Below are 27145 nucleotides of genomic sequence, written 5' to 3'. Positions count from 1 at the left end.
GAATGGTTCCGATCAGCAGGAAAGGCCAAGGAAGCATGATAGAAGACACTTCCCAGTGGCGAACACACTCCCCTTTCATGCTGATTGGCTTGTAGGACTATGGGGACATAGAGACCGTGCTCCCAAAAAAGTAAGGGATTTAAGACACACACCCCCGAGTTCCTGGACGACTACACCCCTGGGTAGAACATGGCCATTGTGACTAGTAGCCTGTTCATCAAACTCCTCTGGTATCAGGAAGGCTATTTTCCAGACAGAGGCTAAGAAGGAGATGAGGGTTTATTGTAGGATCAGTTCTCCTGCTGCACAGACGTGGGTTTTTAAATATTTTTGCAGCATCCACATGATGTTGTTGGCATCGTAATGCCAACCTGTATCTCCCCACCCCCAATTTAATATGGATTTACCAATTCTAGGGAAAATCCAATAAGGGGGAGAGAGAAAAAAAAATACACGTTGCCACTGCCAGTGTTCCCTTTGCGACATCTCCGTGGCCAGACTGGAAGCACCTTTAGAGTGCCACTTAGCACATAAGGCTCCCCTACCACAAGGAGGCGCTGTTGGCAACCCCAGAAGATGCTGCTGCCTCAAGCCTTGGGGAGATGCTTCAACAGACAGCCAAGACCCACAGCCATCTTGAAACCCAGGTATATACAATGTGCATGGAGAAGGCCACCCAGTTTTGACTCCTGGCATCTCCAGTGAAGGACCTCAGGAGGAAGAGCTCCTGCCAGTGAGAGTGGACAATATTGGGCTACATGGATCAGTGGCCTAAAATAGCCTCCTCCAACCTACTGTTTTCCAGATGTTTTGGAATGCGATTCCCATCTGGAGGCATCAGGTTTGGAAGGCTGGGCTAACAGTTTTTTATGATTTGCACTCTGGTTCATTTGTATCCAGTTACTGCAATATGCCCCATCTAAGAGTCTGCAGCTCAGGGATGGAGCAAAGCCATGCAAGTAGAAGGTTCTGTATGTCCATCAAGGACTGGTTTCTAAAACAATGCCCAAGATCTTCCACGTGTGTGTGTGTGTGTGTGTGTGTGAGAGAGAGAGAGAGAGAGAGAGAGAGTCTGGAAACCTATGTCCTCACTGTGGGAGGCTGTGTGGATCCAGAATTGGCCTCCACAGTCACTTATGGACCCACTGTTAAGGCCCTTACCCTGGAAGACAATCTTACTCAGCCACGAGTGATCGCCAATGAATGAATGAATGCAAGAGAGTGTGTGTGTGAGAGAGAGAGAGAGAAAGAGTGTGAGTGTGTGTGTGTGAGAGAGAGAGAGGAGAGTGAGTGTGTATGTGAGAGACAGGAGAGAGAGTGAGTGTGTGTATGCGAGAGTGTGTGTGTGTGAGAGAGTGTGTGTGAGAAACAGTGTGTGTGTGTGAGAGAGAGAGAGAGAGAGAGAGAGAGTTTGCCCAACTCTCATGTTCTCCCATCCACATCTTATATCTATTTGCATGTCAAGCATCCAACACACCTCACATTAAGGGAAGGGGCAAAGGAAGCCATAGTTAACAAACCTAGAAGCAAAAAGCCAGGAGCAAAATGAGAATCAGCTACTCTAAATGCAGTTTCCACCATTAGGGTAGCACCCTAATTCTTTTAGATGTTTCATCCTGAGTCAGGCCACTGGTTCATCTAGCTCCATATTGTATGCTCTGACTGGCAGTGACTCTCCTCAGTTTCAGGCAAGAGTGCTTTCCTAGCCACTGGGAACTGGACCAGGGGGGGGGGCTTTCTGCATGCAAAACATGTGCTCTGCCACTGAGCTAAGGCCCCTCCCCAAACAGTCATTTTCCACTGAGCAACATTTGCTACCGTTTGTTGTGGGGTTTTGCTGGAAGTCGCTGTGGGGAGATGAAGTTGGACAAAGATTCTCCAAATATCTGTTCTAGATTCACCAAGCTCAGACTCCTCCCAGGCAACGTTTAGTTCCGTGAACTCTGAGGCAGAAGTGAGAGAAACTATGGCCTTCATGTGCAAATTCCTCCGTGAAAACAACCAGGTACTGCTGCATTTCCCCCCCCCCTTCTCTCACTGGTACCATGTGAGTGCCTTAAAACATGAGCCTCCTTCCTTCAGGCACATGTCACACCCACTCCTGAGATGTATTTCTCTATTGGTGTTGGGGATCACATCTCCTTGGAAGCCCTGCCCTTTCCTTTGAAGCCCCACCTCCTTCTCCGATGTGGTTCTGGTTCCTTGGAGGTGAGGGAAATGCAGACTCCTTATTTGTCTCTCACCCACCCCCTCATTGCTGCCTGCCTGTTTACAGAAGAAGGGTAGAGCTGCTTCAAAGACTGCTTTTGCAAAGAGCTTTAAGACAGCCCCCCCACACCTGCTTGAGCCTCCGGAGGCTCAAATGATAGTGTGGGGCCTTCTCAAAGCCCTTTGCAAAAGTGCCCTTTGATGCATTCACCCTCCTTTAAACATCGGAGCAAGCTGGCGGGTAGCAGGTCCATATGAACCCATCTGCTCAACTTGGGTCAAACTAGGGAGTGACCTGGCTTGCACTAAACTTTAAGGCTTTAAAAGTCAAAACTAGAACTTTGATTTGGGCCCATATACAAGCTCAAAAAATTAGAGTAATATGTTCCATGCAGAACGCCCCAAGTAGTACTCCTGCTACCACATTCCAGAAGAGTTGCAGTTTCCAAATCCTTATTTATTTTTATTTTATTTATTTTTAAAACTTATATACCGCCCGACTAGCAATGGCTCTCTGGGTGGTGAACATAAATACAATAAAATACAATATAGTACAAAAACATCACAATCTAAAATCACATTTCACAATCTAAAACTGCATAAGCTAAAATCAAATTACAAACATTACAATAATTAACAGAAAAAGAATTAAAATGCCTTATCAAAGGCAGCCCCATGGACAGCATGTTACAGTAGTCACGATTGCTTAGTCACTGCTATTGCTAATCCTTCTCGAACTCATCTTCCTGACCTTGGGGGTGGGGTTAGGATTTATCAGAGAAGCTCAAGTTCCTGGACTGCGTAGACCTCATCAGCACAAACTTCGACTGCAACGAGAAAGAGGGATTCATGGGTCGGCAGCGCTACAATCCATCTTTGATGAGAGACACCATCAAGGTAAGAGGACCTGTGTGTGTGTTTGTGTGTAAAATGCAAAAATCTCTTAGAAGCTCCATCTAAATGAGTCCAACACTAGAGGCCCACAACTGGATGGTTTGACAGTGTGTATCCTCCCTTGGTTCCTTTAGAAGGACTTTGTATTCATAAGCATACCTCCGTTGGGATTTATGGGATAAAACAATTATGTGGTTCTGTCTTTGGCAAAGTAAAATGGCAAAAACGGAATGAGCAGCATGTATAGCCCTGCCCCCTTGTGCCCGCATGCAAATTTGCCTAATACTGTTTACCAACAGGAAAACCTCAACAAGGATTTTGTATTGCTGGGAAAAGTGCAGAAAAGGGCATGCAAAATGATCAAAGAGTTGGATCAGCTCCCCTCTGAGGAAAGGAAACCTCCCCCCCCCAAACAATATGTTTTTTTAACCCTTTTTATTTAAGATTGTCTTTAAAGCTTTTTAAAAAAATGTTTTTCAAGTTGTTTTGTTTTAATGCATGGGTTCTCAACAAGGTGGGAATTCCCCCCCCGGGGGGGAATTTTAGGGTTCCAGGGGGGGAATTGGGACCACTATTCAGCAAAGTGTGATGTCCTGTAGATTATGTACAATCTGTAAAATTGTAGTTTGTTTTTAATTTAATCTGCGACATTCAATAAAGTTTATTGAATGTCACAGATTAAAATCGATTCTTGAACATGCAGCATTATCTTCATTTGCAAAATCAAATTATTATTTAAAGACCAGAAAGTGCTCCAAGAAATTCTGTTATAATATAAACTAAGAAATTTTTCTCTGACGAGAAACACCACCGTCACTCGCGAAACGTCAACACGCTACGAGAGACTATCTTGGGAAGGGGGGAATTATATTCTGAACAACGGTGAAAGGGGGGAATGGAGCAAAAAAGGTTGAGAACCACTGTTTTAATGTATTTTAAGGTCTGTTTTTATGATGTTTTAAAGTGTTTTTAGTGCTTTTGTTTGCCGCCCTGGGCTCCTGCTGGGAGGAAGGGCGGGATATAAATAAAATAATCAAATAAATAAATAAAAACATTTGGGGCTCTTTCTTTTAGAGAAAAGGCAAGTAAAGGGGGGCATAATGGAGGTGTATAAAATTATGGTGTGGAGATAGTGGACAGGCCTCTCTCACACCCAATGGTGTCATCCGGTAAAGCTGGATGTTGGAAGATTCAGGGCAGACAAAAGAAAGTACTTCTTTGCACAGTAGTGCATAGTCAACCTCCCACGGGAGGCAGTCCATCCAGCGTGGATGGCTTTGAAAGAAGATTAAAGAAATCCACGGAGGTCAAGGCTATCTGTGGCTTCTAGCTATGATGACTATGCCCTTCCTCCTTGGTTGGAGGCAGTATACCTCTGAATGCCAGTTGCTAGAAACGGCAGGAGGGGAGAGTTCCTCTTGCGCTCAGGTCCTGCTTGTGAGCTTCCCATAAGAATCTGGTTGGCCACTGTGAGAACAGGATGCTGGTGCAGAGAGGCTTTTGGCCTCATCCAACAGGGCTCTCCTTATGTTCTTAAGTGCTGATGCTTAGAAAAACAGAAGAAGGCCCAAAGTGGACTGAAAATGCTCAGGGGCCATTCAATCCTTACTGGTCATTGAGGGGAGAAGTGGAAAAAAGGTGAGAAGGAGAATAGAATGGAATATCCTGGAGCACCCCGTGCTGCAACATTTCATTGCAGGTCTTACTTGTGCACTAGAAAAATGCAGTTGATGAAATGGATATATCTGCACATCTTCTCTGGATTCTGCTGTAGTATGTCTTTCTTGTTGGCAAGTAAAAAGTTCCTAAGAGTATTTTTCCATGGCAGAGTTACAAGGCCAAGTAGCTCACAAGGCTGGAGTGGTCGTGCACTCCTCAAGGACACGTTGCCAGGACAACCAGCTGTCTTATCAGTATATAGCTAGAAACTGAAACTGGCAGAGTGTGGGGGCAAGAGAAAGGAGAAAAGCGCTTGTATAGAGAGAGAGCTTGTACTGTATTCTAAAAACCTCTAATGTCAGTAAAGTGACTCTTAAAAACCTATTGCGTGTCTGGCTGATTACTTGCAACGGGACCTAGCCTGTCACTATTCTGTTCTACATTCTGGGCATCTGCTTGTGCACGATCCAACATCCAACATTTCTTTCTTTTCCACTCCAGTTTCTTATTCCTGAAACGTCTTCCGCAGATGTCCAGGAGCGGATCATGGCAATATCCAGAATCACCAGGCTGATCTGTTGCATTGAGTGCCATTGCACAGCAAAAGTGAGTCGTTATAGTTACCCATTCCCAGAGCTTAGAATGAACTCGTTCAGTGGAACAAAGTTAAATGAATGAGTTCAAAAACTCTGAGCTACATCTGAAAGTAGTTCCCATAACTGCTGGGTGAACTGAATGTGAATTAAGTTCATATTGGTGCAAAACTGTGAACGATTTCTAGTTCATCTTCTAGTTCATTCTCTCACATGTGTTTTTTTACTCTTTAGACATTTTGGGTCTTTAAAGACCATAATTGTTGGGAAAATAAATTAAACAATTCACATTCCACTCTGTGACTGTGTGTTCTGATTTTTCTCAGTCTTTTTTTGAAAAATTATTCAAACTTTTGAAAATACAGTAAGACATCAAGGTCTTGCATAAAAAGGCGTAACGGAATATACAGACTTCAACAAGACCCATAACAAAACTGGCCTGACATGAGGAGAAGAGGGAGCTAATGCAGGAACAACATTTGTACGGTTAAGTAAAAAACCCAATGAAATAAAGAGTCCTAAGAAAAGGAAAGGGAGATTCACATGTAAAAGGAAAAAAATATACCTTAAAGCATATTTTATACTTTAGCAGAGCAGCACGTAATTTTCTCACTGCCAAAATTTTTTTTGCCAAGAATCATTTGGATATAATTGAACTGTGAACTGAACGGGGGCGGAACTTTTTCATTTTGTAAGGGGGCAAACATGAACTGGGATTAGTTCCTTTTGGGACATGTTGAACTTGAACTAGCTCCTTTTCAAAATGAACTTTTTTTCTGAGCTCTGCCCATTCCAAACAGATGAGATGGCTGGCACTCTGTGTGTGTGTGTGTGTACGAAGGGCTTGTTTAGTGCAAAGTGTACTCCAGGAAGTGGGAAAGATGATCCTGTGGGGTTTCTTGTCCGTGAGGTCTGGGAGAGGGGGGCAGGTTTGCCCTCCAGTGCTGCACTGCACCCCATAAGCAGTGAATGCCAGAGTTTCACCTTCAGAGGAAAAAGTAAAGGGATGCCCTTGGGAATGTCATTGCAGTGGGAGCCAAGCCCATAGGGAGACTGAATAAAGCCTGCCTCTGTCTGCATGCCGCTGCCCCTCCAGTCCAGGGGTCTTTTTTTCCTGATCATGCTTGAGTGACATAATGTTGATTGTGTGTAATAATCCCTGCATTGTATGTAGTGTTTTTATAGATACTCCTGTACTATAGTTCCCAGCAGCCTCTATAAGAGGGATACACAAATTAAAAAGAGACAGGAAGTAGAGAGCTAGCTACTATAACAGGAATAAAAGAGTCTACAGCAGAGGTTGCCAGACTTTTTTGGCCAGTGGGCACATTTGGACATTTGAGGAAGTGCCGTGGGCACCAGTCACAAAATGGCTCCTGTGGGGACATGGCATAGCACAAAATCGAAAAGAATCGGGAGGAGAACAGGTTCCCCCTGGAGAACAGCCCATCAAATGGGAAACGCTGCCACCTAGTGTCTGCAGGAACCACAGGGTTCATTTACAGAGAGAAGCTCTTTGCATTTCTCGTCTGTTCAGAATGGAAGGGAGGGTGGGTGTCTCATCCTGGCATCAAATGAAATGTGGCATGTTTAAGGGGAAGTGTTCAGTGCAGGGGAGGCTGAGCCAGGGCAAACAGGAACTGAGCAACAAGAGCAAAAAGCCTTTTGTTCGTTCTGGATTTTGGAAATGGAAATGGACTGCTTTCAAGTCGATCCCGACTTATGGCAACCCTATGAATAGGGTTTTCATGGTGAGCGGTATTCAGAGGGGGTTTACCATTGCCTCCCTCTGAGGCTAGTCCTCCCCAGCTAGCTAGGGCCTGCTCAGCTTGCACAAGCCAGCCCCTTCCTTGTCCGAAACTGCCAGCTGGGGGGCAACTGGGCTCCTTGGGACTACACACAGGTGGCAGGGCACGTAACCCCTGAGCCACTCCCTGTGGGGTGATCTTTAGCTGGCCCTTGACACCCAGGGGACACGAGCGGGGATTTGAACTCACAGACTCTGGACTCCCAGCCAGGCTCTCCTCCTAACTGTGCTATACCAGCTGTTTTTGGATTTTTATGGGAATATTTATTAAAATCTTTCATGGGCACCATAAGAGGTACTGGCAGAAACACTGGTGCTCCCTGTAAAACAACTCACTGTCTAAATATATTTCATATTTTGTCAAATGTTCAAGACCGACAACAGTCCCCTCTAAATTATCAATGTGTGCATATGATAAATAACTGCAGAACAGTCATCTTGATGGGATGATAGATACAACTGCATCATCAAGACTGTCTCTGTGTGTGATATTCTACTGATGTGCACATGTGTTTGTGTGTTTTGATAAAGCCCTGCAAAATATAAACCTCGATGTGATTGTTCAGTGGTTGTATCAAGATTCTTTCCTGTGGCATTTAATTAACCACATCTGCAGGAGTACAGATGCCCATCTGTAAACACTTCACATGCAAAGAGAAACTCAATCCGGCATGCACACCGTCACACCAGGATTGCCCTGCAGTGCTTTATAAGTGCATAGATGTACATCGATAATACAGATGGCTAAATGTTCAAATGAATCAGAAGATCTGATTGAAAGTCATGTCAGGCTGCAGCATCTCCAGATGTCAGTATTTTGTGGGAGGAATTCAAGCACATACTGAGAAATTTAGGGGTTTGTCTTTAAAGAGGATTAAAGTGCTCTGTCACGGTAGCACAAGAAATATCCTTTAAAAAAAAGAAACTGTGATTAGGAAAGTAACAGGGAAATGCACAAAAGTGTGGGATAAAACACCACTTAACGCACATCAGGATGAATGCAGAATGAATGCTCATTGTTGCAACTGTTGACTCAAGTGTTAGAAATAGGTAAAGAAAATTGGCTGGCATATCAAAAAATGATTGAATTAGAAAGGCTCATGAAAAAGAGTGAACACATCTGACTAGCCCTAGCTTTCAAGATTAAGACAGATACTTAGACAATATATCATATAGGTTATAATATACTGACTACAGTCAGGACTTAGAAGGAGCTCATTATTATACAGCAGAAATTTTTTCAACAGTGACTACTGAAGAACACCTGATATAGGTCGAAATGTGTATGGTCTTTTGCTAAGTTAACCTTATATCACGTTTTTGTATTAAGAAATTATTGTGAAGTTGGTATATCTAGGTAGAATGATAAGAGTCAGAAGGGGCCTATAAGACCATCGAGTCTAATGCCCTGTTCAATGCAGGAATACAAATTAAAGCATACCTGACAGGGGCCTGTCCAGCTGCCTCTTGACTGCCTCCACCTCCCTAAGTAATTGGTTCCATTGTCGTACCGCTCTAACAGTTAAGAAGTTTTTCCTGTTGTTCAGTCGAAATCTGGCTTCCTGCAACTTGAGCCCATTATTCCGTGTCCTGCACTCTGGGACGATCAAGAAGAGATCCTGCTCCTCCTCTGTGTGACAACCTTTCATGTACTTGAAGAGTGCTGTCATATCTCTCCTCAGTCTTCTCTTCTCAAGGCTAAACATGCCCAGTTCTTTCAGTCTCTCCTCATAGGGCTTTGTTTCCAGTTCCCTGATCATCCTTCTTGCCCTCTTCTGAACCCGTTTCAGTTTGTCTGCATCCTTCTTAAAGTGTGATGTTCAGAACTGGATGCAGTACTCAAGATGAGGCCTAACCAGTGCTGAATAAAGGGAAACCAATACTTCATGGAAACTAAACTCTGGAAACTTTAGATATATATGCACACAACAGATTGTGGATGTTATGCAAACCTTCCATCTTCACATATGATAACATATGTTCTGTGATGAAGATAGTTTTAATTATGTTTTATGATGACAACTATTAAACAATACCAATTTACATATTTCTAATACTTCAGTTAGCATAGTACTTTGCCCAATTTTTTTATTTCATCTATTGCACAGGTCAGGTTTGGACCCTTTGGTGGTATATTTTGCATTGCTGCATCTGACCGGCAAACAAATGCTCAATAAATCCCAGATGTAATTCTAATCCCTGCGTAACCATTGTGCAAGGAAACCAGGATGAATGCTCAATAAAGGGGTTGTCTGGAGGGGTCCTCTTAGGCATGAGGAGGAGCAGAAAACAAGGGAGAGAGAACCTCCAGGACATTAAGGCATCAGAGCAAAGGGAAATGTGTTTCTCTCTCGGCCAGGGAATGAAGGCCTTCAAGATCGGGAAGCTGGTGGGATACCTCATCCTTTGCAGCAATGACCCCAGTGAGAATGTGTGCCACTGGGCCGCCGATGGGCTCCACCACCTGTACACCTTGATCCTCCAGCGAAAGAGTAAGAGTGTCTCCTGCCCTTCCCCAACACGATAGATACACATAGAGACCATTCAAGGCTGCATCAGGCCATCAAACAGGGATGGGGAAATTCAGGCCTGGGAGCTAAATGCGGCCCTCCAGACCTCTTTGTCTGGCCCTTGGGGCTCTTACCAGGGCGTGCCACATCCCACCCTCACCCATGCCCTGCTTGAGTGCTGTCCTAATGCCTCTTTCCTGACTGGGTGGAGGATTAAGTGTGTGTGTGTGGACGCATGCGTGCGCAGAATCCTCTGACTTTTGTGTGGTTCTAATGTATATCCTACTGTAGAAAAGGAAGAGTCCTATTTTCCCCTCTGGCCCTGCCCACCACTAGAATGTGGCCCCTGGAAGGTTGTCCACAAAGTGATACGGCCCTCTCACTGAAAAAGGTTCACCGCCCCTGCCACAGAATGACTTAGCTGCCGTATGACCAGTTTCAGACAGGCCAGGAGCATTCGTAGCGTCCCTCTTTAAAATTCCTTACTGGCCAATGGAAAAGAACCAAGAACAAAATGTCCGGGGCTATGTTTGTCCCAGAATCCTTTGTACACTGCAGGGGGTTCTAGGGCACAGATTCTGTTCACAGTGAAATCCTGCTCCCTTAGTCTGCTTAGGGGTGTCCAAGATGGTTGAGCCCTCCCCACCCCCCTGTTTCATCCACACTTTCTGCGGGAAAGTCTGCAATGCATTGCCAGGCCCTTGAATACCTCCCAACGCCGATTTATGATCACGCAGATAAACATCTGGGGGGGGGGGAGTTCCCAGTGACCCCAAGCAAATGCTCAGTGTTGTTTGCTCATGTTTCTTGAGGTATGATGAAGTTTGGGGACAGTGAAGAATTTGAGGAGCTTCTGCAGGAGTGGGAAGAGGAAAAGCTCTTCTGGCTGGCCTGGTTCTCCGACGTCAGCCCCACCACCGTGGTAACTCTTTCTCCCGCCGTCTGGATGCTTGGGGTTCGGAGCAGTCGGCGCTGAGCCGCTAGCCCTGCTGCACACAGGCATCTTCACACCTGGCTATTTGGGGGTATACACCTGTTTGAAAGGAGCATCTCAAACTACAAAGTGTGGATCTGACCGACGGGAGTTTAAAGATGCCTGTCACACAGAGGTACATGCAGGGAGCTGGAACCAGCTGCAGCTCTGTGTTGACGGTACACTGGAGGGACACAATCAAGTGAAAAGGTTTTTTCAGGACTGTACCACTTCAGGCTCGCTGGTGGGGAAGGAGGAGGTTGCACTCCAAAAAAACCCACCTCCTTGCGCAGAGAAAAACTGCTTGTCAATGAGAAGATGAACCCTTTAACTGACATGCTTGCTTTGTGCGCTTAAGGAAGTGTTTGGGTGGGGAAATGTCCAAATGTGGGATTCTCCAGCTGCAGCCTGATCTGGTGAGGTGTCTTAATGGTAGTTCCAGGCCTCTGTCCACTCCAGCTCTTGGGGCTCTCCCGAGGCCATGCCCCCCCTCGCCTGGACACACTCCTCACTAGCCCTATCCAGTGCAGTCCTCAAGTGCTTTTGAGTGAATCCACACACCATACATTTAAAGCACATCCAATGCACATTTAAAGCACATGACTTCCCCCAAAGAATCATGGGAGCTGTAGTTTGTTAAAGGTGCTGGGACATTATAGCTGAGAGGGAAACCACAGTTGCCAGGAGTCTTTGGGGGAAGTCGTGTGCTTTCAGTGTGCATTGGATGCGATTTAAATGTAGGGTGTGGAACTGCCCCCGGGTGTGTCCTTGTGGGATGTGATCATTCCTCTTTCTTGTGTCTGATGGGGAAAGAGGGCACAGAACCCTAAAGGCGTATCCACATGGGGGCATAACTTTGTGCTAAAGACACTGTTTTTACCTCCGTTTTCTGTTTGCACCATCTACAGTAAGGGATCAATGCCAGCTGCAAACATGGTGTTTTCTAGTCACACTTGAGGGAAAGCATCAGTCATGCAGTTTCCTAAAGACCACACCCTCTAACATTTCCACTCCCTCTGTTTACCGGGCAACCGAGCATGCTCAGTTTATTCCACCAGTAAGTTTCATTTTCAAAACAACAACAACCCGGAAGTGCAATTATTTGTATTTTCACTGCTACAATACAGATGCGATGCAAAACTTTGTTTGTGCAGTTATATGCTTTTGTGCACAAGTTAGGGGGGAAAACAAAATAAAGGCATCATTTGCAGCAACATAAAAGAAGCTTGCAGGATAGGAGAGAGAAGCAGAAGTTTCTCTTCAGCCCACAGGAAACGAAATGAAAGAAGGGAGGAGGAGGGAATGGGCGTGGAGAGGGGAATGATTGACACACCCACCTAAAAGCATCAGAGCAAAACGTCTGCAAGCCCTAGAGATACGGAGTGAAGACGTTTTTTCCTTCCTTTTTGGTATTATCAGAGGATTGGGTTAGTACGGATTTACAGGGGGGAAACTGTGTGATAGCTTCTGTTTGCCAGTAAAGTCGTGTGAACCATGCAAATTAAAAGGGGATGCAAGTAGCATCAGATACACAGTAAAAGCCTGTGTAGATGAGCCCTAAGTGACAGTGGGAAGGGGGGATGGAATGGAGTATCCTGGAAAATGGTATGGCTGGCTAGAACCCTGACCAGGAAGGAGCATTCCACACTGCAACATTTTGTTACATGCCCCACTTACGCATTCTACCACTGCATTATGCATGAAGAAGGTCCAATAATGAGTCGACGGATCATGTGTTAGGATCCCAACCTTAATTATGCAGTCGTTGGTGTAAAACCAACCCTTTGGTGTAGCCGCCATTGGGCTTTCCAAGCACCTCTTTCTTTCCAGAGATTCAAAAAAAGCCTCCGTGCAGATGAACAGTTGGACGTAATTCTCGTGGCCATCAAGGGCATGAGGGACGACAACATTTACAGGACAAAGGCTGCCACCCAGATGCTGAAAGCCATGCTGAGGGATCCTCAGCCCATTTTCATAAAGGTAAAAGGGGTTTTGGGGTGGGTGGGTGCACAGTCCCTGCTCTGCCCTCTCTTAGGTAAGGATGAAGCTGCTTTATGCTGAGTCAGACTGCTGGTTCATCTAGTTCAGTATGGTCTCCACTGATTGGCAGAAGCTCTACAGGATTCCAGATGCGGGACGTTCTCAGCCGTACCTGGAGATGCCGTGGGGGATTGAGCTGGGATCTTCTGCTCTGCCACTGAGCTACCGCCCTTCTTTTAGGTGGCTTCTGCCAGCACAGGAGGTCTTTCCAGCATCCCTGGAGGAATCTTGGTTGGCCACTGTGGTATGGTTGATGAGACGGACCTTCCTGGTCTGATCCAGCAGGGTTCTGGTTATCTTCAGCTGCAAACTGTAGACTTTCTAATTTCCGCATCAGTTTCTGATTATTATTTTTTTAAAAAAGGCCTCATGAAAATTCATCAGCATTTTAATATAACGTAGAGCTCACTGGGTGACTTTGGGCCCGTCTCAGGCTCTCAGCCTAACCTACCTCACAGGGTTGTTGTGTGGGTAAAAATGGGGAGCATGAGGCCCACGTTCTTCACATTTAGGAAAGGTGGGATATAAATGTCATAGCCATAAATAAAAATACATTAATGCTAGCTACAAGCTAAACTTGTGTAACAGTCAGTCATGCCTTACTCCCAGGGAATTCTGGAGACAGTAGTTCCAGGGCAGGGGTGGGGACGTATCTCTATTAGAGAATTGTCAGCATCCCTGCCCAACTGCAGTTCTCAGGATTCTTTGCAGGGAAGCCATGACAGTTAAAATTTTAAAATTGTTTTTTTAAAAATGTGTTTTTATATTTGTTTTTAATTGTTGTAAACTGCCCAGAGAGCTTCGGCTATGAGGTGGTATACAAATGTAATAAATAACAACAACAACAACAACAAGAATAAAACACTGTTGTGCCCTTGGAGCAGCGTCCTTCAACTGTGGGTCCCCAGATGTTGTCGGACCACAGCTGCCATCATCCCTGACCATTGGAGGTTGTGAGAGCTGGAGTCCACCAACTTCTGGGGACCCCAAAGTTGAAGAACACTTCAGTGGAGTCTCCTCATTTTCCCTTTTCCTCTCTCCTCATTTACCTTCTCCCCAGATACCAAAAATCATCAAATCCCTGTATTCCGATTTGGAGCACATCAGCGATGCCCGGGCCCGCCAGGAAGTCTTTCGGTTCCTCTGGATGCTGGGAAAGAGTCACCCGCAAGAGGTGGTGAAGACACTCCTGGGCTGCTCCATTCAGTGTGACTGGTAAGAGGAAAGGCACGTGGGCGTGGCAGGCTCAGGGGCCCAATGTGGGTTGAGGGTGGGGAGTGGAGACAGGGCCCTCCTTCAGACCTGCGGGGATCTCTTATTACTTCAACTTGCCCCAAGACGGGGTATTTGGGGAGAACTCATTTTCCTTTCCGACCATGATTTCTTTCTGATTACGCGCTGCTCTTCAATCTTGGGTCCCCAGATGTTCTTTGACTACAACTCCCATCATCCCCAGTCAGCTTAGCCACTGGGCAAAGGGATCAATCAATCATATTTATTGCGGTCATAGACCAAAAAGTGCACATATAAGTCAATAAAATTGTTCAAATACAGTAGAAATGGTTAGACAATTTTGCATTTAAAACTTCAGTAAAACCTAAACTAGGATTATCTCTAGCATACAGCTGTCTTAGATCTACGTTGAGTAGCAGCAAAGCATAAACTAGCAACCTTAGTTGTTATCTGCGGGGTCTGATCAGACAAAAGATAATTTACATAAAAGGCTTCATTTCTACCAGGAAGAGTTTGTAGTATTGGAGTAATTAAACGAAGTCTGAGGTCTCGATAGAAAGGGCAGTGTAGCAGTAACACATGTTCTACCGATTCTACTGTTCCTCCACCACATGAGCAAAGTCTCTCCTTATAAGGTATTTTTTTGTATCTGCCCTCTAAGAGTGCCGAGGGCAGGACATTAAATCTAGCCCATGTAAATGCTCTTCGGTATTTAAATACTGTCAGCGTATTTAAATATGTGGCCGATATAAACGGTCTTGGATTATACCTACATTTTATGATTAATAATAAGTGGCCTTGTAGATCTACATCTTGAATCCGTGAAGGATACTCTCTTCAGCTTTTACATAGCCCAATTTAAGAAATCTCGGACAAGGAGAACCCAAGACTTAATATTTTAGTATCAATCATCTTCTTCCAGTTATATTGGAAGGCATCCATTAGGACATTTGGAGCCAGACCCACAGGCACAAAAAAGGTCAAAGGGATCATGGGAGTTGTAGTCCAACAACATCTAGGGAACCAAGGTTGAAGAACAGTGGATTAGAGCAAGGGTCTCCATTTCGGTGGAAAATTGTGAAGAAGGTGGCAGCAGAGCTGTGTTCCTAGATTATGCTGATTATCCAGATCTGGGTTTAGGCCTGGTTTCAAGGACTGAATCGGCCTTGGTCACCCTGTATCAGGAGAGGGCTAGGGGTAGCTTGACCCTGCCACCATTACTCGACCTCCTAGAGGCTATTGATCCCACTGACTGCTCTATCCTCCTGGATTGACTATGTGAGATGGGTATTGGAAGCACAGCACTACAGTGTCTCTGTTCCGACCTGCATGGGGAGCCCAGAGAGTAAGGGCAGAAACACACTCACTGTTCTGCTGGTTCCATTGTGCCTCCACCTCCCTCTTCTAAAAATGGGGGCACACAGCACTAATTAAAACCCTGCCCCTTTTTACTGTAAAACCTGGTGGAAGCAGCCTGAGTACAGTGTTTTTTGCAATTCAGCTTCAAAGAGATTTCACAACTGATTGGCCGATCAACCCGTTCCCCCTCCAATGGAAACACTTTGATCTGGCGACTAGTGTGTTTGCAGCCTAACACTAAGGGAGGGCTCTTCAACTCCTTGGCACCTGTGCTATGGGCGCCATGTTGTCTCTAATGCTATTTAGCATCTATATGAAACCACTGGGAGCGGTCATTCAGAATTTTGGAGCATGGTGCCATCAGTATGCTGATGGTACGCAGCTTTATTTCTCCATAACATCTGAAGGAGGAGAGCCCGTTCAAGCTCTGAACCGGGGTCTTAATGCAGCGGTGGACTGGATGAGGGCCAATAAACTGAGCTTGACTCCTGGGAAGACGGAGGCTCTATGCGTATGTAGTTCCTGTGTCTGGAAGACAGGCCAGTTGACTGTTCTGGACAGGGATGGACTCCCTCTAAACAAACAGGTATGCATAATTGGCAGTACTCGTGGATTCATCTTGGTCATTAGAGGCCCAAGTGACCAGGGCCAGCCCCAGACATGCCGGGGCCCTTGGGCACCAGCCTGCCCTGGGCCTCTCCATTCCCCTTCTGCAATCTGTGGCTCAGGACAGGAGCTTCCAAGCCACCTGCCATTCCCCTGCTTCACCTGCCTTTCTCTCTGCTGTTTTTCGCGGCTACACGCACTGCACGCACAGGGTTGCCATCAATTAAGATGGCGGGCGAGGTTTCCCTAAGGGGCTGAAGCCTCTGTCACCATCTTGGCTGATGGCATGCATGCCTCATCCTCCCCATTTTTACCCACACAACAACCCTGCACAGGGGAGGAGAGGGGGTGAGTTTCTGTTGCACAACCATAAATCTTTTCACTAAGGGAACAAGTGCATTGAATACCACTCTAAGTCAGGATTTGAACCAGGGGCCGTCCTGATTTGTAGCACTTAGCGGCTCAAAGTCACACACTGTGTATGTGACACATGGAAGACATTATCATCTTAATGTTTAAGATAGTGTGTTTTTAAAAAACTTTTTAAAATAGTATCTATTTATTTATTTCACAATCTTAATACGTTTCCTGTGTCACTGATGGTGCATTGTGTGAAGCGGCATCCTGGCTCAACAGAGCCTAGAAAGCACCACTGCATCCATCCAAGCAGCCCTGCCGGCATCCCAGCCAACTGAAGCCCCTGCTTGTCCCACCTTGCAGCACGGCCTCTGCCATGTGGAATGCCTTGACGTGCTTCTCTGAGCCCGCGCAGAAGGTGCTGAACGTGCTGCAGTCCATCCTGCTGGAGCAACCACTCTACTCTGACGGTCCCGGGGTTAAGGCCACCTTGAATCCTTTGGCTGTAAGTGCTGATGGGCGCCTGAGCCAACGAGAGTGCCTGAGTATCAAAGCAGCCCTGTGCGGAGTCACCAAGACCCATCCCTTTTGTAAAATTTAACCCGGGGGTGGGGGAGGGGAGGCAGAACCCTGTCTTTGAGATGTCGCCACGTGGCTTCCCGGGTGGACCTTTGCTGGCCTGGAAGCAAATAAAAATAATGTCTGGATGGAGGGCCCCGCAGTGCACTGGTTTCAGGACAAAATAATAATTGAACCAAATGGGCCCCATCTACTCAATTTTGTGTGTGTCCCAAAGCCAACATGTATTCCGCCCCCCAGCCTGAACTTTCAGGGACAGAGTCAGGTGGACCCAATCCTTGCCCTTTGGACAGTCCTCTTAGCATGCTGCCTTGGGTGGGGACCTCAGGATGGAATGGGTCTGGGGAAACCCCGAGGCAGTCTCTGTTGACCTGAAGAGACCCCTTCTGCCTCCGAGTCACTGTCTGAGGCATCTTAAGGACATGACAGTGAATGAAAGTGGGAAACATCTTGCTCTTCTTGCTCAGGTACAATGAGGTCCACCCCAGTATGCTTCTGAATACCAGTAGCTGGGAACCACAGGAGGGGAGATTGCTCTTGCATTCGTGTCCTGCTGCTGGGCTTCCAACTGGCATCTGTCTGGTTGGCCACTGTGAGAACAGGATGCTGGATGAGGTGGGCCACTGGCCTGACCCGGCAGGTTCTTCTTAAGTTCTTAGATGCATTGGTTGTCCTTCCAGGCCACCACAGCACTTTACGAGATCTTGAGACGTCCATCTCCAGCCTGCAGAGAGGCTCTGAGAGCAATGTATCCCATGCTCTCCATTGCTCTGCTCTGCCAGATCTCCTACACTGTGCACTTTACACCAGAGGAGATCGACATCTATTGGAGTGCCTGCATCCGTCAGGAGATTCCCACCCCTCCAGCTCCTCTCAGGTGCTTGTCCTTGGGTTCATTCCAGCCTCTTTCCTTCAGAAGGACCTTGTCACAGGCAGGGGATATCTATCAAGGTGGTTTGACTTAATTTCCTTTTCCCAGGGAATGGTTGCTTTTGGTTTATTATTTCTCTGGTTGTATTTCACTGGTTGCCAGTTCACTTTCAGGCCCAATTCAAGTTGTTCACTTTAGTGTTTCAAGCCCTACACGACGTAGGCCCCACATATCTGGAAAAACCGCCTCCTTCACTACAAATCCTCTTGGGTGTTAAGATTGGCAGAGGGGCCTTCTTGGTAGTTCCAGTGCCCTCAGAAGTTGGGGAGTGGCAGCCGGGAGAGGGCCTTCTTGGTGGCCGCCCCTACAATGTGGAATTCCCTCCCCACAGAGATGCGCCAGGCACCTTCATTGTGCGGTTTCAGTCATATGCTGAAGATGCACCTCTTCACCCTGGCTTTTGACACCTGAGAGATATATTTTTTGGACACACCCTGTTCTTGTGACTGTAATCTGTTTTAAATTGTTTTTGATATTGTATTTTTAAATTGTTGTAACCCGTCTTGGGACCTTGTTGTGAAAGGTAGGTAAGAAATCTAAGAAATCATTATTATTATTAATCAATTTTTTAAAAAATGTTTTACTGTTATATATCGATATTTTCTTTTTATATACTCTGCTCTGGAATCCGTGAGATGGAGGCACAATTTAGAATTTTTCAAAATGAAATAGTCCTTTAGTGGTGGAGGTTATCGAGGAGCACGTTGCCCCTCCCATTTCCATTGGAGGCAAGGCTATGCAAATGAGCATACGCTTAATCCCTCCTGGTAGGAAGAGCTCCCCACTTCCCACAGCACAGATCCTGCCTCTTTCGGAGCAGGGAGGCCATGACAAAGCTTCCATTCACTAACTGTTGTTTTCCATGCAAGTAGCTCAGACAGAGCGTTGAACTATCAACACTCTCACCAAAGGGCAATTTTCAAGATTCTTTGTTGGGAAGAGCCATGACAGTTATGGGGTAAAAAAGACTGTAAGTTTGTAGGGAATGTGGGGAATGTCTGCATACCTGTCACAATGGGTAGAGTCTGAATAGGAGGTGGTGCATAATCATGCCAGACTGATCGACGAACCAAGATGGCAACTAAGCAGGCAGACGGTATTTCGATACGCTGCGGCATTCTCTGTTTTTTATTTTTAAAAACAGCTTAATACTATCAAATTAGTTACCATCATCTGCCTCCCTGCTGTTTCTTATCGTCTTCTGCACCATTCATCTCTGAAAAGCCCTAAATTTGCTGGCTTCTGGCTGACGGAGAGGGAAACTTACACAGCATCTTATCTTATTTTTTCCTCCTCCCTCCTTCGGTCTGGACTTGCTCATGGGGAGGAGCTTTAACAAGCACCAATAAGCACCAACAAGTAAGCAAAGAATATAAACTGTTTTAAAAGCTCTCTAATATCCCCAGTGGCATTAAGGAACAGTTTGTTTATTCAGCTGCGTGGACTGTAAGAAACTCACCCTGTTTTGTCGTCTCTTCGCATAATCCAACCTCGTCTGTTTAAAGCAATAGTTGGAATTATGGTTCACACTAGGAGGGACTATAAAATTCTGGGGTTGGCCCCATTGGAGCCTGTCCTTCATACCAGAAAACTCAAGCAAGCAAAAAATCACTGCTTTTCCTCCAAAGAACAACCGGAGAATCCAGTGGATATGGTAGACAGAAAGAGACTTAAGGGTAGTGAGGCCAGTACATCTAGAAGCCCCTGTAGAGGCGACAGTAGAGCTAATAGCCCTACAGCACGTGTCGAAGATATCATACCCTTTGCAAATACTCCCCTGGATTGGTCACTGGACCTCAATAGAGCGTTACAAATGGAGGCCCCCATTCTTCCTTTTCCCAACCTTGCGTGGGGGCTTGCCATTGCGGAAAAACTGGACCAGACGGAGGCTTCTTCCGTGGCCAAAGACCTGACCGAGCCGAAAGCCGGGTGCCAATGTCCACCTATCCATCCAACTTGTAATGATTCATCACCCAATGCAAACTTATATACTCCTGATCCATCAAACGAGGAGAATCCACTGACTATGGAAGACAAGCTTCCACTTGAATGCTGGCTTTTTATGTTAGCCAGGGATATTGATCTTATAAAGACTTTTCTGTCTGAATCTAATAAACTTTTAACTACACTAGTGGAGGCTCTTAGCAAGCTTACCCGTTGGTCGGGAAGCGCACCTCGGGGATCTCAGACTTCCACAAGTCATATTCAAACCACGCGTAGGGCTAAGCCCAAGCGGCAAGGCACCAAGATGTCCAGGAATTTCTCCAGAAACAAGCGAAAAAAACATTGTCATACCATCCAGAAGAGTCACACCTCCAAGAACAGCAAGAACATCAAACAGCTAAAGTCTATGCGGTATAGTAAAATGAACTTCGCTAAGCTCTTTCAACTATTGGACGCTGCTGCTACTCTGAAGAATGATCGGAGGTCAGAACCTGTGGTGCACCTGAGACACATGGAGGATGACAAATCTGCTTCCAACTGTAAAACTACATCCCTTCCCCATTTAACTCCTGCAACCGCCATCCCCCTCCAGTGTCAGACTTCAGACCAGCAAGATCCTTGGTCGCTCACCTTTCTGGATGCTACACCAGCCCAGAGTCGACCTCAAGCTAAATGGACTCTGGTCCTTAATCGTCAGAAGCTAGTGTTGTCCAACTACCCAAAACCGCCGGGTCACATTGTACTTAACGAACGCAAAGCTCACCTTCTGGGAATATTTGAAGGTACCATGCCTGACCTTCTCTCTTTCAGAGATATACTTAATGTGGAATACCTGCACTTTAACCAGATCACAGCTCGAACTGTAGTGACTTTCAGCTGTTTTGAAAAAACCAGTCAACTACTTAAGAACAGAGACGCCCTACAACCATTTGGTATAACAATAACAAGATTCTTCGAAAATACAGACACCCAACAGCCCTTAATCAGCCGTTCGCTCATATCAACTAAAAAGTCTCTGGCAATGTTAGATCCTGCGCCTGGAAAAAATCTAATTGAGTTTGAAGTTGAGATTGAGCAACCCTTACCTCCACGTGTGCCACCTTACATAGACAATCCTAAATCAGTGGTTATAGATTATGACCCAGCCTACAGTCTAGGGAGTGCTGATCAGGACAATTTGTCCAGCGAAGAAGAACAAAACCTATTTGAAGCCTACGTCGCTCTACCGGCTCCAGCCCAATCAAACATCGTTTCAAGGCTGCAGAGACTAATCATACAACTAAAGCACTTGCTGGCTGCGACAACTAACAATAGCGCCTGGAAAGAATACAAACTGTTGGGGGATCCTCTTAGCTTGCCAGAGGTAGCCCCCATGTCTACGACCTTCAGCTATAAGTCTCCAGTAAGTAATCTACATCCTCCTCGATCAACTACAGCTGAAATCAATCTTCTAGCAGCAAATCTAACCCAAGTTCCCATAAAGAACAATCAGACAACTACATCCTCAGCAGCAATAGTTACAACTGCAACTCCTACTTGGACAGAAATGAGATGGCTGGGCAAAAATGAAGAAGGCTCCCTTCAAAAGGCATTTGCCTATAGGGATTCTCCCCCCAACCCTAAACAGATACAAATATCCAACGTTAGTTGGATGGACACAATCTCAGAGTCAATCGAGCTCTTGTCGACTGAACCACCTCCAACGACTAGTGCTCCTCGTATGCAGAATACTTTACCATCCCATCAATTTTCGAGAGGTAAACCTGCTATGCCATGACTAAAATCAACTTGCTCGGCATCGCGGTTATCATTTCTCTCTTGGAACATCACAGGTTGGAAATCCAAAGCTGCAGACCCCTCTCTCTTGGACTATGTAAACAAGCACGACATTGTTTTTCTCCAGGAGACCTGGGCCACTGAGGCATTCAAGCTGGACGGCTTCTCTGTTTATTCACTGGCGGCAACGCCCAGTGACAAAGGCGGCCGCCCTAAAGGTGGCCTGAGTGTGCTGGTCGCTACAAATCTTAGAGCCAGCGTTACCAGACTGGACTCTCTGTCAGAGCTAGCCATGTCTTTAGTTCTCAAGTTTAATTGGGTGTCTCTACTACTAATTAATGTCTACTTTCCTCCGAATCATCAAAAAAGGCGAGTAAACAAAACCTGCCAAGATTTAGAGGCTTACATAGTTAAGTTGACAATGCTTTACCCAGAAGCAGCAGTGGTGATAGCGGGCGACTTCAATGCTAGGATAGGCCCTAGCGATGAGGCCTTATATGCCCATTTCCACGAAGTCCCCCCCCGCCCCTGATGAGAGCCATACTTTACCAACTCGCTGCTCTAAAGATCAAGGGTTTAACTATGCTGGATTCTGCCTTATTCAAGCACTTTTCAGATTGAATCTTGTTTTAGCAAATGGGTCTGTGGAAGGCGAGAAAAGTGGAGAATTTACCTATTTCTCCGGTATAGGTGCATCATAAATAGATTTCTTTATAGTGTCCACTGATTTTCTAAGTAAATTATCCTCCTGTATAGTCGAAGACCACCCTGACAGTGATCATCTTCCCCTGATCCTCTCAATGTGTTGCGGTACCCAAACTACTCATATCGAACAGCCTCCATCCTTGAGAGCGGTCCCGGAAATAAGAGCTTCACGCGTTAGATGGTCGACCCAGTTGGAGAAGGACCTAAAAGAAATACTTTATTTGCCCAGCTGTCTTCACCATCAAGAATAACTGCTAGCAGCGGCCCCTGGAGAAGCAATGCTAGTCTCATACTATGAATTGATCTCAGACGTACAACATTGTTTGATTCCCAAGCCAACGGCGAGACCCTCTATTCCCCCTTACAACTCCAAACCGTGGTTCGATAAGGATTGTGTTGATTTGAAGAAAATGTTAGTAGGGAAATACAAGGAGTATAGAATAAAAGACCTTCCGGCTCTGCCCACTGAGTGCCTTGCATTAAAAAAGAAATACAAACTTCTAACCGAACAGGGAAAAAGAGCTGCACAGGCTAATCTTTGGCAGTCCCTGATTGCAGCCTCAAGGTCCAAGAACCCGTCTGTCTTTTGGAAACTAGTAGCCAGGGGTTGGCCTAACACCCCTACCACTGAATTTGAATATCTGCAAATTCATGGGAGTTGCACTTCCATAACATCTATTCAATAGGCCAAACTCGGGCTGAAAAGGCTGTGAACCCTACAAACAATCTCCCAAATTGGCCTCCAGTCACCGCCAAGGAAATCATTTCCTTAATTGCTAATTTGAAGCTGGGTAAAGCTCCAGGACCTGATAATATTCCCCCTGAAGCAATTAAATCTAACCCAGAGTGGTGGGCTCCGGTCCTGGCAGCTTTATTTACGAGTATTGATCAAACTGCCTGCATTTCTGCAGACTGGGGCCTTGCCACTATCATCCCAATCTTCAAAAAGGGTAGTCGTGCAGACCCAGCCAATTATAGACCTATTAGCCTGCTGAATATCCTCAGCAAGCTTTATGCAAGCCATTTACTTATCAAACTGCACTCTTGGATGGAACAGGAAAACATCTTGGAGGAGGAGCGAGCCGGTTTCAGGGCTAGCCGTTCCCCCTTGGACCACATTTTTGTCCTACAACATCTTGTTGAAAAATATACTTCCAAGCCAAGGGACGCACTCTATGCTGCCTTTATCGACTTTAAGGCTGCTTTCGATCTCATTTGAAGAGATAAGCTTTGGTCAAAACTTGAATCTACCAACATTGACAGAGGCTTATTAGCATCGATTCGTGGCCTATATCAGAACACTCAGGTTCGCATAAGATATAATAGTGCTGGCCTCCTATCTAGGCCCATTTTCACCTTTAAAGGAGTTAAGCAGGGCTGCATTTTAGCCCCCACTTTGTTTAATCTATATATTAACTCCCTAATTAAAAACTTGACGCAATACCCCTCGCATCATCCTACTCTGGCAAATAGGCCCCTTTCTATTCTCCTATATGCAGATGATGCAGTACTTCTGTCTCTCACAAGTACTGGTCTTCATCGCCTGCTTAGAGCCCTCGCCAGTTACTGTAATAATGAACAGCTGGTTATTAATCACAGTAAATCTAAGGTTATAATATTCACTAGGAAGCGGGTGAAACATCAGTGGTGAGTAAACGATACCCCTGTAGAACAAGTACCATCATACAGGTACTTGGGCATAACTCTTCATTCCTCCGGATTATGGCATCTGCAGGCAAAAAATGCTAGGGCAAATGCTATAAGCAGAGCTTGGAAAAGTTACTTTTTTGAACTACAATTCCCATCAGCCCAATCCAGTGGCCATGCTGGCTGGGGCTGATGGGAGTTGTAGTTCAAAAAAGTAACTTTTCCAAGCTCTGGCTATAAGGAACACTAAGGCGCTCCTTTCTTTTATACGAAGGGCGGGCAATTTGTTCCATCTGTGCTGCAGGCATTCTCTGCTAAAGTCATCTCTCAATTACTATATGGTGCCCAGATAAGCGTTTATGACAGTAATATTTCCTTTGAAACCATTCAAACTAAGTTTCTAAGGAACATACTGGGCACTTCTCCATGTGTCCCGAATGTCAAATTACGCCTTGAAGCTGGGCTGCCTACCATCGAGGCTCGTATATGGGTGCTCAAATTTAGATACTGGTTAAAACTGATCTTCGTACCAGTTGGTCTGGCCCCTCTCGTGTTATCCGATATGTATCAGTCAAAATGGAAGAAATCTCTGTTTATTAAACTTTCTGCTCTAGGTTTCTCTCCCTCTACTATCCTAGCACTGGGTTTCTCCCAACGAAGACAGCTATTACGCAGAGAATATTCGATATGGAATTTCAAAACCATCTGTCCTGGGCCAGCCTTAACTCTGACACTAGTCTTTATCCAAAAGCTTTCACTCCGGGGCATTACCTGGTCCTCCTCCACATTCCCAGACTCAGGAAAGCTTTTACATTATTTATTTATTTATTTATTTATTTATTTATTGCACTTTTAGACCGCCCTTTAGCGACAAGCTCTCAGGGCGGTGTACAACAAGATAAAAACAGATTAAAATACAGTTGTGGGTACAATACAATATGAAAACATATTTAAAAACAAAATTAAGACAAAAAATTAAAATGAAAATAGATTAAATTTAAAATTTAACATTTAAAATGCCAAACACAACGTCCTACCATCTGCACTTTTAGATGGTAGGTATCAAAAAATCCCACTCATTGAAAGTCACTGCCCATGTGATATTGGTGCTGTAGAGACTGTGTGCCACGTTTTATTAGAATGTTCTTTTTATCACGACCTTCGTAGCTGGTTTATTTCCCCTATCCTACAGAAACATCCGGGTAGGGACGCTGCTTTTTATGTACAATATCTTTTAGCTGATAAAAACCCTTCAGTGACATCCAAGGTCGCGAGCTTTTGTGATGTAGCGATTAAATATCGAAAAGCGCTGCTAAACCAATGATTATGGCAGCCAGAAGAATGTTTTTAGACTGAGTTCATATCCCCATTAGTAGACAGTTACTGTTTGCTTAACTCTTTTTATGATGTTTTATATTTTGTACTGTGATTTTGCTGGTCATCAACCGTAATAAAAACAATCAATCAATCAATCATGCCAGACTATGCTTCTATATGTTTCTAGTCCTTACTGTTGCATGCAGAGAAAAGTCTGGAAAATGCATGGCCATTTTCGTTGAAATGATTAGGCACTTGGGGTTTGAATGAGCCTGCCAGTAGCCAGGGATGCTCTGGTCAAGGGATTCCTTCAGCACAAGTTGCTGTCTGCTGCCAGCCTCCACTCACCTCTGGTGCCCCCAAGTGTGGTGAGGTCCAACATATCCTCCAGCAACATAAGCTATTGAGGCATGATGGCCCACCCAAATTAAAAGGATGATACACTCAGGTTAACCGGATTTTCAGCGCTTTATCCCATCCCTTGGCAGAATTGTGGGGCTGTCAGTGCAATGCCATGCAAAAACAATCAATTGTGATACGGGTTTGTCTCTGTGCACAGGTCTGCACTGAGAGCCTTCAAAGGTCTCATCCGGCGTGCAGGTGATGGAGATCAGGCCCTGATCATGAACAGGAGGGGAGGCTCTGAGCTCCTGGTACATCGCGGGACTCACCAGAAAGGACTCACTGTCTTTGCGAGGTAGGCGTGTCATTGTTGAAACGAACAGCTTTGTATTGATCTGTTCAACATCTCCACCAGAGTTTCCCTAGTAATAACATGGTCTTTATCCACAAGCCCGACTTATGGCTACCCTGTGAATAAGGTTTTTCATGGTAAGTGGTATTCACCCACAGTGAGTGGCTCAGGGGTTACGTGCCCTGCCACCTGTGCAGCCGTGGGCAAGCTGCAGAGTCCCAAGGAGCCCAGTTGCCCCCCAGCTGACAGTTGCGGACAAGGAAGGGGCTGGCTTGTGCAGCTGTGGCAACACTTGGCATTTATAGCAAGCATGACACGTTTGTAAACAGCACTCAACCGGTCACCTGTGGCAACTCATGACTGAACATAAGGACATCAGCAGAGCCTGCTGGATCAAGGCCAATGGCCAGTCTAGTCCGGCATCCTGTTCTCACAGTGGCCAACCAGATGCCCTAGGGGGAAGCCTGCAAGCAGGACCTGAGTGCAACAACACTCTCCTCTCCTGAGGCTGGCCCTTCTGTTTGGAACAGTGAGGTTGCTGTCCCAAGCAGCAGAAGCTGGGTGGGTGGGTGGGAACAGAGAATGATAGCCAGGCAAGGCTCTTTTTTAAAAGTTATCGCTGTGTGTCCAAATGGATACCCAGGCTTAGCTTTTGGACACAAATGGACACATAAAATTTAATGAATGAACCAAAACACAAATTCAGATTGGATGCCACTGAAACATTGCCTAGAGGTGTGAAATCTTAGTGAAATTGCATAGAAACAGTGGGATATACAGACGCATTACATAATAATTCTTAGGTTCGTATAAACCACCAGTCTTTCTGAACAATGTTTTAACAAAATCTCTCTCTGTGTACACTGAGATGTCTGGTTCTCTGTATCTTTGTTCTTTCATATGAATTCTGCTACTGCAGAGTGTGGATCGTAATCAGCAATTTTTAATTTTAATTGGCTTTTTATTTATATATTTACTGGCGGGTGGGCAGGATAGTAAGGATCTTGCTAGGCTAGTAACTTGTGTAAATGTATTTGCAAGGCTGTTTTTTGTTTCTTTCTTTGCGTTTGGAACCACTTTTGCCTCAATCCAAATGTCAGGGCTTGCACATGGTAGAGAGGCTTCTACGTGCGAGTCATCTGAACGAAAAAAATGAGCACCCGGGAACAGTTCCTTTAAAAAATGCCCTGTAGCAAGGCGTCAGAGGACAAATCTGTGTCTACCATGTGCCCTGCCGTGCTGCCCCAAACTATTTATTTATTTATTTATTACATTTATATCCCACCTATCCTCCAAGGAGCTCAAAGTGGCTT

At 45.5% G+C, this 27145-nt stretch overlaps 1 protein-coding gene across 1 annotated transcript; it reads left to right on the top strand.

Annotated features, from left to right (window-relative positions):
- Nucleotides 1-1955: 1955 nt before the first annotated feature.
- On the top strand, nucleotides 1956-25839 carry LOC133389726 (maestro heat-like repeat-containing protein family member 7). Its single transcript, XM_061637751.1, has 10 exons — nucleotides 1956-2005; nucleotides 2977-3105; nucleotides 5263-5367; nucleotides 9521-9653; nucleotides 10484-10593; nucleotides 12475-12624; nucleotides 13745-13899; nucleotides 16603-16744; nucleotides 17499-17695; nucleotides 25698-25839. Exons 1-10 carry the CDS (start codon nucleotides 1967-1969, stop codon nucleotides 25837-25839), a joined length of 1302 nt encoding a protein of 433 aa, XP_061493735.1. The 5' UTR covers nucleotides 1956-1966.
- Nucleotides 25840-27145: the final 1306 nt, after the last annotated feature.

Source organism: Rhineura floridana, chromosome 7 (assembly GCF_030035675.1).
Source record: "Rhineura floridana isolate rRhiFlo1 chromosome 7, rRhiFlo1.hap2, whole genome shotgun sequence".
NCBI classification, from domain to species: Eukaryota; Metazoa; Chordata; class Lepidosauria; order Squamata; family Rhineuridae; genus Rhineura; species Rhineura floridana.
This window is presented reverse-complemented; position numbering and strand designations above follow the sequence as displayed.

Excerpts from the sequence above, each read along its gene's own strand:
- LOC133389726 (XM_061637751.1), top strand. The coding sequence starts at position 1,967 with ATGGCCTTCATGTGCAAATTCCTCCGTGAAAACAACCAG. Across the intron at positions 13,900-16,602 it reads TGCTCCATTCAGTGTGACTG|CACGGCCTCTGCCATGTGGA; the intron begins GTAAGAGGAAAG and ends CCCACCTTGCAG. Across the intron at positions 16,745-17,498 it reads CCACCTTGAATCCTTTGGCT|GCCACCACAGCACTTTACGA; the intron begins GTAAGTGCTGAT and ends TTGTCCTTCCAG.